The sequence below is a fragment of the Anastrepha ludens genome, chromosome 4 (assembly GCF_028408465.1).
Source record: "Anastrepha ludens isolate Willacy chromosome 4, idAnaLude1.1, whole genome shotgun sequence".
Lineage (NCBI taxonomy): Eukaryota > Metazoa > Arthropoda > Insecta > Diptera > Tephritidae > Anastrepha > Anastrepha ludens.
The window spans coordinates 125947156-125962094 of NC_071500.1; the positions used below are offsets into that span (position 1 = coordinate 125947156).

The following is a 14939-nucleotide window of genomic DNA, read 5'->3' on the forward strand; positions in this document are numbered from 1 at the left end:
GGGGAAAACGAAATCCATTATTTTCTCCGTAAAGTATCGATCAAACAATTCAAAGTTTATGCTCGTTGTCACGTAACATTTCACACAGTTGATCGGCATGCTAATAGTCGTAGCATCGCCCAGGAGCTAAGGATCGACCATAAAACAGTTTTAAATCATTTGCGCTAAATATAAATTAAAAGTGATGAATTTATGTTTCTCCAAACTATTATGACTTTGGTTGCGAGCAATTTGCGACTAAAGTTTCGTCGCTTTTGCTAAATTCTAAACCTTTTACTTTATACTAAAAGTTAAATCAAAATACTCAAATTGCGACATACAAGTTCAGTCAACTCACACCAAATCAGTCTACCCTCCTTCAATTTAACATAATATTAAACAAATTGCATCTAGCGCCTCGTTTACTTACCAATACAGAGAGCATACTCTCGAAGTCACCGGTCGCAGGAGAGGCGTCGACGTACTTCTCCTTGATGAAGTAGCGCGTATCGTTCTTATCAATGGGATCCGTACCCTTCAGCCAAGTGATTTCGCAACGTGGCACACACTCGATGCGGCATGTTAAATTCGCTGTACGCGATGTGTGCAGCATGCCTGTATATGGCACCAAATTCTTGATGAAGAATGGTGGGGCATGTACTTCCAGATTGACGGTAGCCATCACACCCTTGCCACCCTCATTGAATGCATAGCAGGAGTAGTTGGTGCGGCTATCCAAACCCACTGGCTCCACAGTCCAATCCTTGGTGACGATGTCTTGTAGCGGACCACGACCGCCGCGCAACCAACGGAATCTATGTGGATGCATTAACATTTGAGCGCGATGAGTAAAGGCACCCATTTTGCGGTATAATGAAAGTTGGTGGTGGTGGTGGTGTTGTTGTAATGATGAATTGATGTCAAGAGATGTTGATGATGAATCGTATGATGATTGTGATGAAGTGTCAGCCATGTTGGTTTTTGCCACATTGTAGAGTGTTAGAATTTGTGATTTTGGTGAGAATGTGGTGAGTGTGAGCAATGTACAGAGAGGAGTATGATTGTTCAAGCCAATTAGTGTGTGGGTTTCTTTTTGTATCGTTTGATTGCTATGTTGTTGTTGGTGTTGTTGAAGCAGTGGTGAATTTTGTCGTATCAACGCCTCATAAGCTGCCTCAGCCTCAGAGGGTTGCAACGCTTGTACGGTATGAAAACGAATTAGGAAATTACCACCCGCATTGGGTGTGGATGTAGCGGTGGTGATGGGATATGTTGTTGTATATGATTTGGTTGTTGTCTCAGATAATTTGGTTAGGGGATTAATGGAATTGAATGATGAAGCATATGCGATACTTTTGTACGACTTTACAGACCTATTCGATTCGGGATATCCGGGATCGTCCACCGAGCATGAAAAAGTTACGCTCTTCTTCTTCACCGCAATCAAGGGGAAGTGGGTGAGCGTAGCGGGACCGGGCTCATAATGGACCTAGATGTGAAAAATAAGCAAATAAAAATAAAAATATTAATTGATAAGTATTTTGGTTTTTGCAAAAAACTCAATGGAAATATTTTTTCACGCAAATATTTCAATATACATTTAGCAGATTTTGTTATTTATAGGGTTGAACCTCTACCCTTTTTCTTGAAAATTAAAATTAAATTTGGTGAATTTTGCTTATATAGACATGAAAAGGGTTTTCCAATGAGAGGTGTTACTTGGTAATCAAAGAAAAATGCTATTTTTTAATATAAATGATCGGATGTTTTTTTATTATAAAGAGGAAGGTATGCCTTTAATAGTGGAAAATAACATCAGGCAAATGACCACTATGACCACGCTTACAGGACAATATACTCTTCATGAAATTTTCCATAACCGAATTGCAAAGTGGCTGCCCTATGTCCTCGATAACCTCACGAATTCCATCTTTGAGGTCTTGAATCGACCCTGGGCTGTTGGCATAGACCTTCTCTTTTACGTGGCCCCAAAAGTCACAAGGTGTTAAATCACAAGATCTCGGTGGCCAATTGTGATCACTTCTTCGAGAGATAACACAGTCCGGAAACTTTTCCCATAAAGGATCAATGGTTTCGTTGCTTGTGTGGCACGTAGCGCCGTCTTGTTGAAAATAAACGTTGTCCAGATCAAGACCATCCAATTCTGGCCATAAAAAATCGTTAATCATCTCTCCTGTTTAACACCTAACACCTCTTATTGGAAAACCCTTTATATAGGCATTAGTGTAGAAAATATGATTTTTTTTAGATTTTTAGTGAAGAATTTAAAAAAGTGAATTGAAAAATCTAACAAAAAGTCTCAAATTGTTCGCTCTACTAAATGCGGTACAAGCAAAAAAACGTACTTCAGAACGTATGAATACTCGTATACGAGATGTTTGTAAGGGCCAAATAACAGCGAACGTCAGCTGTTGAACGTGAGGCATTCTCTTTCGAATGCAGTGCCTCTCACTTCTGTAAAAAAATCATTCGCGCGAGAGTTGTTCATTTTGACAAAAAAAATGTTAAGTGAGATGTCAAATGTTAAGAAAGACAATGCGCTGGCTACTTGCGCGTCGTCTTTCAAAGGCTTGTAGCCAAAAACAGCATTTCATTAAACTCATACACCTGGCAAAAGATGGCCATACAGTTTTGAAGAACGAATTCCATACAGACTGAGATACAGTTTTGAGCAACGGAAGATTTGATGATGCGCAGTAGTGGAAGAGCAGATATGCCTATCGAGACAGATAGTAACTACTAAATATGCATGAAATAAAAATAAATTTATTATAATATTTACGCGTCAGTTTCCTTGCGTAATAGCTTCACATTTGCATATGAAGGCCATTTCGAATATCTCAGAACAAATTTCTGCTACTTGCATACAAGATTTGCAAACAAAAAAATTACTTTTAATTTTCTCGAAAAAAAATTATGGTTTTTCCTTTTAAGTAATCCAGCTCAGATATAATACACTTTTAGTGGCCTCTGAATCACTTTTAGTATGAACTTTTTGGCCTGTTCTTGAACTTATCAGCACTTCGTCTCCTCAAACGTAGCGAATTTACGTTCTTCCCACGGGCCTTTTGGGAACAAGGAAAGTTATCAGAGAACCAAATCTAGTAAATGCGGTGTCTGAGGTGTGATTATGGTGTTGGTTTTGGCCAAGATATGATAAAAAGTCTAACGTTTTTCTTATGAGCTTTTTAAGTATTTGTTCTGTTTTCATTGAGTTGAAAAATTCATCTCGTTTAAAAAATGGAATTAATTCGTGAAAATTTCAATAATGTATAACGATTTTCGACTTCAATTCACTTCAACTTTTAGCGTTGAATCGCCACATTTAGCCACTATGAAACGCTGATACAACGAGTCCAAGGATGAGTTTTGTGAAGATTGTAGTTTTGTGAAGTGGTAGTTGTGTCTGAAACAATCGATGCTGTGTCAATCGATGACACAAGATCGTAATGTGACATATCACGAGATAGAGACATCCTTGGGAATTAGTTGAATTAGCGTACATTCAATACATTTGAAAATTGTCCAAAGTTGGTAAAAAGAAATGGTGAAGAGATTCATACATTCAGCGAACGTCTATGATATCGTAACAGGTGCCTAATCTTGGTTCTATGCATATGAGCCAGAAGCAAAACAGCAATCCACCGTATGGATGTTCCAAGATAAGCTTAATCAACAAAAGTTATTCACGAAAGAAGTACCTTAACAAAGAGGACTGCCGGTTTTTCCGAAAAATCTGGTCACGCCGCAACTGGCATTTAAAGTAGCCCATTCTGATTGGTGCACTAATATTTATTTGCCAGAAGTTTTCGGAGGATTAAGGGAAAATAACCACCGAAGACGAATCACTCTTCACCAATACAATGGGAGTTTTCACGTATCGGCTTACGCAAGAGACTTTTTGAATATTCCAAAGATCGAATTAATGAGTTATCCGCCTCACAGCTGTAATTTGGCGCCGAACATGTAAAATAAAAGCGAGGACAACGTTTTTTAACGTTTGAAGTAGCGGTTGAAACTTTTACACATCTCGTTTTGAGTGGCAAAAGCGCTTTGAAAATTGGTTCCAACAAATGCGGGAGTGTACGAGGGTCGTTTGAAAAGTTCGTGCAAAGTCAGAGAGATGGCATTACTGGCGCATGCCGAGGTTATATTTAGTTAGTAGCAGCTCTTAGAAGAACAGACACCAAGTTTCAGCCAGTTCCGTCCATTTTTTTATTTGGCCTTCCATTGAATCGGAGAAACCGAGTGATTTTCCTTTTCCATCCCGACAATGTAACGGCTCTGAGTGTTGTGGTAGAAAATTTAATGGAAATAGGCTAAAGGAAGGCCATGCCAAAAAATAAAAAAAATTACGATTAGGTAGTTTTTATTTTTGCATAAACTTTTCAAATGATCTTCGTAATGACTTCGAATGAGAATATTTTGAAAAAAAAAAAATAAAGCCATTTTCGTGTTTATTTTACTACGTTTCCATTACAGAGCACAAGATATAAAAGGCAACCCTCGTATATGGAGAAATTGCTTGCAGTATATGAAAGGACCAAAAATGAATAATTTCATGTTTGCCAATTTTCTCACTATACAAAACAGAAAAAAAATCTCTTTCACATCAAAAAAGCAAAATCCATACGTTGATCCGAATACATTCCTTTTTATAATAAAATAATGCCAAATTGCAAAAAGTAATGATATACGAAATGCACACAAAAAGTTTCAACATAGGCGCAAACACAAAAAAACAAAATTCCACTTACCATTAATTCTTTATCCTCGCTGCGCGGCCCCCAACCGGCGGCATTGTAACCCTCGCAAGAGTAATTGTAGAAGAAGCCGCGCCCAATGCTCTCCAACAGCAATTTACTGGGATCAATGTGACATAAATCCTCCTGTAAAATTAATTCAAGTATTGAGATTTTAGTGCACAAAAAAAAAACCAAAAACAAAACAGAGAAGAAGAAGCACACTTATTAAATATTAAAGGTGGAAAATTTTAAAGTCAACAATTCCCTTTGCGATAGTCAGCACAAAATTTATGTAGCATCTCACTCTTTCGCACACGTATAAGTACAGTTGTAGTTTACTCGTAGCTTACCTTTGTCTCTTCACAATCGGGCAGCTCCTTCAGTAAGGTCGAATTGGCATACCAACGCACTTTTGTCAGCACCGCAGGATTAGCCTCTAAGATGTTGCAGTAGAGTGTCACATTCGATTCGTCACTCTCCTTTACGGGACCCTCGGGTATCATCAGCACTTCGACAATTGGCACAACTGAAATGATATGAACACAAATTCGTACATACATACATACATAAATACGGCAAGACTAGAAGACAACCGAAAAGCACATCAGTAACGACTACTTGAATGGTGAAGACAACATGGGTAAATGACAATGACAATGCCATTTATACAATAATAACAATAACAATAGAACACTTATAATAATAACAACAAAATGAGCCAAAAATGTTTTCGGAGGGAGAGAAGAAGAGAGAAGAATCGTGAATATAAGTTCCGAATGTTGGTAAAATGATAATGCTTGTGTAGGAGTAAGGGCGGATTATTGCCGGAGTGACACAGGTACTTTGTGCATACCTACAAATCTACATATTTACTTATATATAGAAATATAAACGTCGTATTTCGGCACTTACACTGCACATCCAGGTCAATTTGCTGCTCAGAGATGCCCTTGCCAATGGCATTTGATAGCTGACAGGTGTAGTTACCGACATCCTCCTTGTCGGTGGAGCGTATAACCAGTGCAACGTTCTCGGAATTGCCACCCTCATAACTTTCAGTGTCGTTGACATTGACTAAATCACCGTTGCGATACCTGTAATTGGATGAGAAACAAGCAAAATTTATATTTATTTTAGTTTAAATAATAATAATACACATCTGCATATATGTACACATGAACATGTATTTAAATTTATGTAATGGCAAGTGAAAACCTTTAGATGAAATTTGTTAAAAACATTTACGGGTTTACATGAGCAATGGGTTGTGAAAATTTATTTTCGATAATTTCAAACTTGCAGCGTCGTAGCTCGTTAAGTGCGCTTGTGGGTGAGACAAAATGTAAAGGCCGTAGACTATAATTTTGAAGCCAACTTCTTCGAAAAGGAAAGGAAAATTATAGCAAAAAATTATTTTCAAAGAAACTGTCGTGTTTAGTAGATAATAAAAAATCCAACAATCACCTTCAAACGTATCGAATGGAAAACCGGGCTATTAACAAGGTTAAGTCAAGTTTATGTGGGGCAATAGACCACAGCCTTGGTCGTCCCGTCAGTAGTTCAATCAATACTTTACATTTCTTCCGTGGGAGTGATAAAATTAAGTTGGTTTTTTTGTTTTCGTGTTGCGAGCTCGTAGCATTATTTTTGCAAACCTGTGAGAGCTTGAAACTTGCCTTATAGAGTGAGACGAGTCTTCCCAGAGTCAGTTCCCCGTCTTCGGAACTGAGAGTGAGATCTCTCACTCTTCGTTCGACGTACTCTACCTAGACAAGTGGGTGCCTGGTTTAGCAAATTAGTCAACTCTATTATTATCAAAATCTAAATGCGTCACATGCGTCATGAGTTCTGTGAGAATTCATTGTACCTCATTCAAATCGGCGACAGAGAATGCATGAATTGTGCAGTCACTGGAAGACCTGCTATTTCAGACCTGGTTATTTGCTACCTGATTTAGTATGACCCCGAAATTTGTAAAAAAAAAGTCAGCAGAGGATAGAAAAGGGCGTGGAATCGCTGATGAAAGTGAACATCCAATTCGCGTCTAAATGATCACAATTTGTTTTCTATATTTTTGCTATACTCATACTTCGGCAGTGAGGGCAGTTTTGAATGAGCTGCTCGAACTGGACGAGAAGATTTGGATATTGTACGATTACTTGTTAATAGTGTAGGCGGTTTTGGTGAAAAAAGCTATTCCAACATTTCGTTGCGGTACGAGAGTTTTGGAGTACGACCTTTTAGAAGTTTTAATCGAAATCGGACTGTATAGATATCCCAGCTGAAAAAGTTTCATCCATTTTAGTGATGAATGTTCGTTTGTATATTACAACTTGGCAGATTATTTTAAAATTTTAATACAGCATAAATCTTTAGGGGTGGGTTTAAATGTATACTTCATTTGTCTGTCTCAATTGATTTCTGCTCGATGAAGACCAAAGTTTGGTCCCTGAGGAAATGAAAAGTAAACTTTCTCACAAAATGAAAAAAGAAACAATAACAATATTGGTATCAAACAAAACGAAACAGGTTACAAAAAGCCTGAATAGGGGCGTAGGCTTGAATAGGGCTGCCGACTAAACAAATTTATAATTAATTAGATTTTTACATATGCACATATGTTAAAAAAATATAACAATTTCCGTATCAGCCGATAATGTGAAATTGGTGTCGAACGCGAACTGCGCGAAAATCAGGCACACTTTTGAGCAGGGCTACCAACTTTTCACGTAGATTCAAATTAATTCGCGATGTAAGTTTATTAACATATCACAATATTGGTTTCAGCCGTAAGGTATTTTTAAAGGCTCTCACGTAAATAAATTTTAGTAGGGTTGTCAAACATTTGAAGACATACGAGTAAAATATATGATAATTAATTAATATAACTTATCAGAATGCTGTGAACAAACAAAAGCTGTGTGAGAAAGTTTCAGCAATAAATATTTTTAATCAGAGTTGCCAACATTCAAAAAATGTAATTGATTAGATTCGGTAATTGAACAGCATATTACAATATTGGTGTCGTACGCGAACTACGCGAAAATCAGGCATACTTTTGAGCAGGGTTGCCAACTTTTCAAACAGATCTAAGTTAATTCATTATGAAAGTTTATTTAAAAATTTTTTGAATACTTTAGTATCTATTTTAAGTAGGGTTGCTAAAAATGTTAAGGCATACAACCAAAAAATATGATAATTAAGATAATTGATGAAATTTATGGGAATGCTGTCAACAAACGAAAGCTGAGTGAGAAAGATTTAAGCTGAACACATTTTCACCAATATATTGGCAAAATATTTTAATACGGACTAGTGGGCAGAGAAATCGAAATATATGCATTTCGCAAGGAAACCGAGTAATGATGCACACATTGAAATCGATGGTGATGGCATTCAGAGGGTAGACAAATTTAAGTACTTAGGTCGCTTCCTCATCAGTAACTCTCAAGCTTTCGTAGCAATAAATGACCGAGTAAGAGCGCCAACAAAAGCTCAAAAGATGGCAATGTATAAAGCGCTTGTACGATCTCTACTAACATACAGTAGCGAGGTATGGAAACTTAAAACAACAGGCATATGGAGGTATAGTTACGTTGCATTCAAACTTTAGACGCGGTTTTATCAAAACTATATTTTTCGAATTGGCGTGCACGATAACTAAAAAGTTACTGACCGAGATCCCTGAAATTTTGCACACATCTTTTGTATGATATTTCTTTCTAGGTGTTTCAAGTTTTCGAAAATTATTCAAAAAAATTTTATTCCCCGAATGTTTTTTCCATTTTTGTTTAATTAATATAGAAATTATGACATTAATAAACAAAAAAATGTTTGGTTTTTTGTATTCAGGTCACTGACGCCGATGCTACAATGCCCGTCGATTGAGAAGCCCCGCTGCGACCTTCCTGGAAAAATTGAGTCTACATCCGCCATTTTAAATGATTAAAATACAAAAAAAATTATAATATTTTAATGTATAAATAAACTGTATGCCAATTTTCAAAAAAATATATTGACTTCTTCATTTTAAACAATTTTAATGAACATCAGGGAAAATATGGTCGTTTACAGGTATCTGTCCCCTTAAATAAATTATCATTTATTATTTATTTAAATAGTTGAAGCTTTGCTTTACCCAATGGAGTTACTCAAATATGCTTTCCCATAGAAATATATACATTCGATTGGTTCGTATTTTTGATAACCTGAAAACGTTACAAGTCTGCATTTTACCTGCAAATTTTGTATCTGTTTGTGTATGTGTGCTTACTTATCAAATGCCGTTAGTGTTACATTTTAGGGTTCATTGTCTCTTGACGTGTAACTCGTTGCCTCGTTTGCGGAATGTCTGTTGTGCAATGTCTCCTGCTCTTGCATAGGCAAGCAAGAGTCATGACAAGCTAAAATAAAATTAAATTGACATTCTATGATGGAAAACTGCAGCAAACTTAAATGTCGCTTAAAAATTCTCAAGTGTCGAGTAGACAATGGTGGGCGGGGTAAATCAATTGTCAAAGTATTTAGAAGTCTTGCAGGGAATAAGGAAACATTGATGAGCAATTCTCGATGGTTTCGGTGGTGGGGTACGAAAGTCATTTACATTGAAGCGATTTAAAATGCATTAAGCGCTGCATTAACTATTCAAGCGTAACTTGAACGATAATCGATGGCTGATATTCAATTTGAGCAGCGGCATTGAAGAAAATAGTACAAAAGATATTCAAAATATTCGCCTTGCATGCTATGCTGTGTAATTTATGTAAAAGAAGGCTCTCGAAAGGTTTGCTGAAATTTACCTTTGGCAGGCGCGGGGTGCTACTCGGTCTTACGTAACTGGCATTGCGGCAACATTTTAGGCGTATCGAAGTTTTGCGTAATTTTCAATATTTATGGGCGAAAATAACTGAATATTATGTTGCATGAATTGCAATTATACCCAAGAATCATCACCGGTTGCCGAGCGCATGGGTTGCGCTACACGCAATGCTGTTGCATACTTTTGTGCGAAAAAGAAAGAATGCAATAAAAGTGACGGAGCCGAGTGTGGCAATTTGCCAAGAGCTCGCCAAATGAATGAATTTCCTGCAAATAAGAGAAATGCAATTGTGTGTGTGCATATTTATGAGCATCTGTGTGGCTACTGCCCGGCGCTTTTCGGATGCTGAAATTTAATATAAAATCCTGGCGCTTTCAGTTGCGGTTGTTTTGCCGTTTTGTGACCGTAAATATATGACCATAATGCGCGCGAATAACAGAAGGTGTGCCATAAAATTTAATTGATTTACCAGTAACAAAGGTGTGCGCATATAAAAGAGCACACTGCTGCGTTAACGTTCTACAAATAAATTGTGAAAAGTATTGTAGATAGTTGTGTGTGTGTGCGTGTATGAACCAAAAGTGGCAATAAATGCACCGTCTGCGCATCGCAGCGACTCAGAGACAATTCAGGCGTCCGACTGCTGGATATGCTTTGCACGCTTTGTATGAGCCTTATATTACCTGCATGCAACACACATACATACATATGAACATATGAATGAGCGCATTATCTTCATATGTGTGTATATACAGCTGTGCTCTCAGTAAAAGCAGCGCAAAATTTTGGCTATTAATTCAATTTTTATTTCTTTATAAAAATATTTTTCGCACTTCAACAAAAATCATATAACTCAAGGTTTGAAACTTTGTACGAAATTCAAAAAAAATAAAAGTAAAAATTTACAAAATGTTCATCAAGATTCCAAACTTTTTTCACTAATTTTTAGAAAAATTCTGAGTACGCAGATATTTAGACCATTAAAGTTCGATATAATCCAATGCCAGTTCGAAATGGCTCAAAAATCGCCTTGATTTATAACAATTTTTGCCCTAAATTTGTTGCGCGTTTTTTCCACACAAAAAATGCATGGCATTCGTACTATATTTTTATAAAAAAAATAAACAGCATTAAACAAAGCATTTAACGCTGTCCAATATTTCACACTGCTTTTATTGTGCACATCGATGTATGTGTGCATAGCAGATGCGAAACGACCAATGCTGTGCATACAATAAATCTACGCGTCATTTTCGTTAGCAACGGCATTCGGCCAACTGTGGGGCGTAATTAATTTTATTGTAATTATCGGTCGTGGCAACAATGGCAAATGGCGCAGTAAGCCAACATGTCGGAAAAGTTAAGGACGCTTGAGCGCCATTGGACTCAAATCTGCGAAAATGCAGACGCAAAGGAAATGTCTCACTGTGACCGGCCGTACGAATGGCTTGAAAGTTGTAATTGTGTCTTGCACTTTGTATGAGGTCCAGTATTTGACCGAAGGCAAGCAGTGGCGTGCAGCTCAGCGCTTTAAAATATATGTATGTGGCGGTGAATAGTGAAGACTCAAGAAATTTAAAGTTATAGAGAAAATATTGCCCACTTGTAGGCGTTGAATGGGAAATCATTTGGCTAAAAAATTGCTTAATTGCAAGTAAGAACTATAAACGACCAAGGATGCCAGATGAACAATTAATGAGTATTTTTAATTGCTTGGCAGCTACCGAAAGCGTTAAGATAACTGACAAATAATTTTAAGAGAGCACTCCAATTGGACACAAAAAAGAAAACAGCGCGAGAGTATACGAATTGTGCTCCAAGCGGTCATTTGCTTGTGAAAAGTTTTAAGAACTTATAAATGCAGGCGGAATTTAAGGTAAAAGTCAATTTGACGGTATATGCGGCCTCCGACGAGTTGTTGAATGAACGCCTTCCATCACAAACTGGTGTTAGCCGAAACACCCTTACATCTTTTCTGGGTATGTGGCCGATCTCTTCCTCCTATTTGTGGTGTGCGTCCTCATGCTGTTCCACAAATGGAGGGATCTACAGTTTTAAGCCAACTCCGAACGGCAAATGATTTTATGAGGAGGTTTTCTATTGCCTGGCTAGGGTCGACCGCTTTTAGAAACATCTTTTCTATCATTTTTGGTATTTCATGCACGGAGAGTCCAACCTACGCTGAAACACTATGTTTATCATTTTTGATATTTCCCCATTTCCTCACTGAAAAATATTAATTTTTATGCACTTTAACCAGAGTTTTTAGAGCGTTTCTTGGTATGCAGTTTTATAGCCCATTGAATTTTAGTTAAAGAAATGCAAATTTCAAGCGACTACGAAGTATCTTTGATTTTTGATTTTTTTTTTTTTCGCTGATGTATCACATCTTTTTCCAAAATATGAAGTACATGCCCGATTTTTTCTAAAGGAAGAAAAGGTTAAAATAAAATGAGATATAAAACTGTATACCGAGGAAATTTTTAAAATTATAGTTAAACAGTTCAAAGCTTTGAAGAAATTTTTAAAAAAATTTGTCCAAATTTCAAACTTTTCGTTTAGTGGTTTTTGTTGTGGTATGAACTATATTTCTTTAAAAAAACATGCGCATATCAACAAAACTTCTTACGAGTTTCTTTCTGACATTCGTTTCTGCGCTGCGGCAGCAATCCGAATTTTTTTCCGGCAAAGGACTGCCATTTCAGCAGCATTCCCCAAATGAGTATGGAAATTATTTTATCTCGTGTATTTGTTTATGTGCATGAGAACTATCGATATCGGTAATTATGGCTTGACAGCTGAGAAATTGTGTTGACATTTCTGTTCAGTAAGGTTTGGCCAGTCATCATAAATCGTTTAACGCCAGAACAACGCTGCCAAATTGTGAAAATTTCAATACTTTGAAAAAAATTAAAATAAATCTGTACGCGAAGTTGATAGAGCGAAGTGTAGAAGAAGACGCGGAAATGTCAAATCGTCGTCATTATCAACTTGTTAGCATTTATTCTTTTACTACATGGACAATTTTACGTAAGAATTATTGATCATAGACTGAAAAAAAACAAAATTATTATATATTATTATTTGGTGTTTTCATGGTGTTTCTCAAAATGGTAGTCACGAACCAACCCATTGGGTTACGGTGGCCCATTTCCTAAAGCTAACTCAGAAATAATGTCCGCGTATACCATAATTCAATGATAAAAGGTTTGCTCATTAAGCAGCTTTCTCCTTCTCTCTCGACACATTGGCTCTCTTAGCAAGACACTGAGTTGCTAGCTCTAGAAATTTTGAGTAAAAGTGGAGGAAATGTAAAATTTGTAGAAAAAACATTTCATTTTCAAAATGATCTGCTTACGAGCAACAACTCGCTCAAGAGGTTTCATTGGTATGTTCAGGACTATGGTAGTATGACATGGATGATCCATTAAGTCAGGACATGATAGAGTGTTTGACGTAATCCAAGATCGATGAATGGAGAATTTACGAAGCTTTATTTCTTGCGATGTATTGATTTAGAAGGAATTCATGTTTTGCAAAGAGCTCATTTCCCAAAGAGTTCCGACAGGGTGAATAATTGGATAGCCCCGTCGCGATCGATAACATTTCAGACCTCATTATATAAATGTCCACCTTCGCATGGATGGATGATTTGTCCAGAGGAAGCTTATCAAAGAATAGCCGGAATTGGCTTAAAACTGTAGGTCCTTCCATTTGTTGAACGCGCCCTACAATAGGAGGCGGATCTCGGTCAAACACCTAACATAATTGTACGTGCCAATTATTTATTTATTTTTAACAAAATAGTTTCATATTGGCGAAGCTTCGCAACTTCGCGGTCCGTTTTAAATTTAAAAATTAATTCACAAAACAAAATCTTGGATTAAGTGAAATAATTTCCTAAACTTCTATTTGTACCATTCTTTACTTTCAAATAGTTATTTTTAAACCGTTCGCAGTTTCTTTCCATTTAAGCAAGAAAATACGTTTTTGCTACTATTTTTATTAAAAAGGATTTAAGATTTTCCACTTTATTCACCTTCCTAAATGCAACCTTTTGCAAGGGAATGTCAAAAATCGATTGTCACTAGTGAACAAACCTTTGGTAATTTATTCATGTGCGTACACCACATATTGACAAGTTTTGACTATTTATTTATCTATTTTTTAATTGCAATTACTTTTTTATAAAACTATAGCTTATAGTACAACAAAAACCATGTAATGCAAAGTTTTAAACTTCGTACAAAATTTATAAACATTCGGCAAATTTTTAGCAAAATTGCAAACTTTTTAATCAGAGTTCCTAGAAAAATCTCAAGTAAGCACTTTTGTAGTCCATTGAATTTTGCTCCAGTGCAAGTTTCATGTAGCTTAAAAATTACGTTGAATTTTCACAATTTTTTCTGCTGACGCTGTTGGGTGTTTTCCTCGATATGAAAAACAAAAAAAAAAAATCGAGTATTCGTTGTATGAAGGAAAACAAAAGCTTCCTTTCGAAATGGGACTGAGAAATAATATTCTCGTTTGTTGTTGTAAGCCTCCTATAACATTTATACAAATTTGGTTTGGGCATTTTGCACTACCACTAATTTTTTTGTGGTAGTTAAAGTAAGAGTTTCATTATCACTAAATCTTCAGTTTCTCAGTGGTTTAACTATCCGCTTATTGCATTAATTATTTAGTGCACTATGTCCAACCCTGATAGAAATAATCTACGGAGAAGTTCCGGCATTTTAAATATTCAGAAGCTTCTTATTTTCAAAAGTTGATCTTGTAATTCAAGATGTTTAAACAAAATTTACAACAATAGATACACAACGCCTATAAACGGCATGGATTTGAGGAATATACTCTATTAGAAAATAAATCTATATATATAAAAAGAAGTTACATTTCCTTGGTAATCTTATAACTCAAGAACCGTCGAACCGATTGACACAACAATTTTAGAGTTCTTTTCTATCTTTGAGAAGGTGGTTTGTGTGAAGTTTGATTGAAATCGGTGCAGCCGTTCCTGAGTTATGACATTTTATGTGAGTAATGGTTTCCTCTCATACGAAATGCCTGTATGGGAAAAACACCAACAAATACACAGCCGCTTATGAGCGTTTCTGTTGTACTGTTGTGGTTGTAAGTTATTATGTTAATATTAATTTTGGACGAAAATATAATAAAAACTGGAGCATTCAAGGAACTGGAAAAACATTTTTAACTTTATTTATTTTAGCATAATTTATTTAGCGTAAAAAATTAAAATTGAAATTAAAGAATCAAAGTTTAATTACAAGTTTTTATCGGCTCTTTCACCTTACCTGTATATAGGTGACCACCACAATCAAATTTTACAAAAGTACAGAAAAGGCTATTGTGAC

At 36.2% G+C, this 14939-nt stretch overlaps 1 protein-coding gene across 1 annotated transcript in view; it reads right to left on the reverse strand.

Annotated features, from left to right (window-relative positions):
- LOC128861996 (uncharacterized) overlaps positions 1 to 14939 on the reverse strand; it is a 147590-nt gene that overhangs the window by 74151 nt on the left and 58500 nt on the right. The window contains 5 exon segments of the mRNA XM_054100368.1: positions 410 to 794; positions 1353 to 1468; positions 4758 to 4889; positions 5096 to 5271; positions 5658 to 5839. Coding sequence (XP_053956343.1) covers positions 410 to 794; positions 1353 to 1468; positions 4758 to 4889; positions 5096 to 5271; positions 5658 to 5839 — 991 coding nt within the window.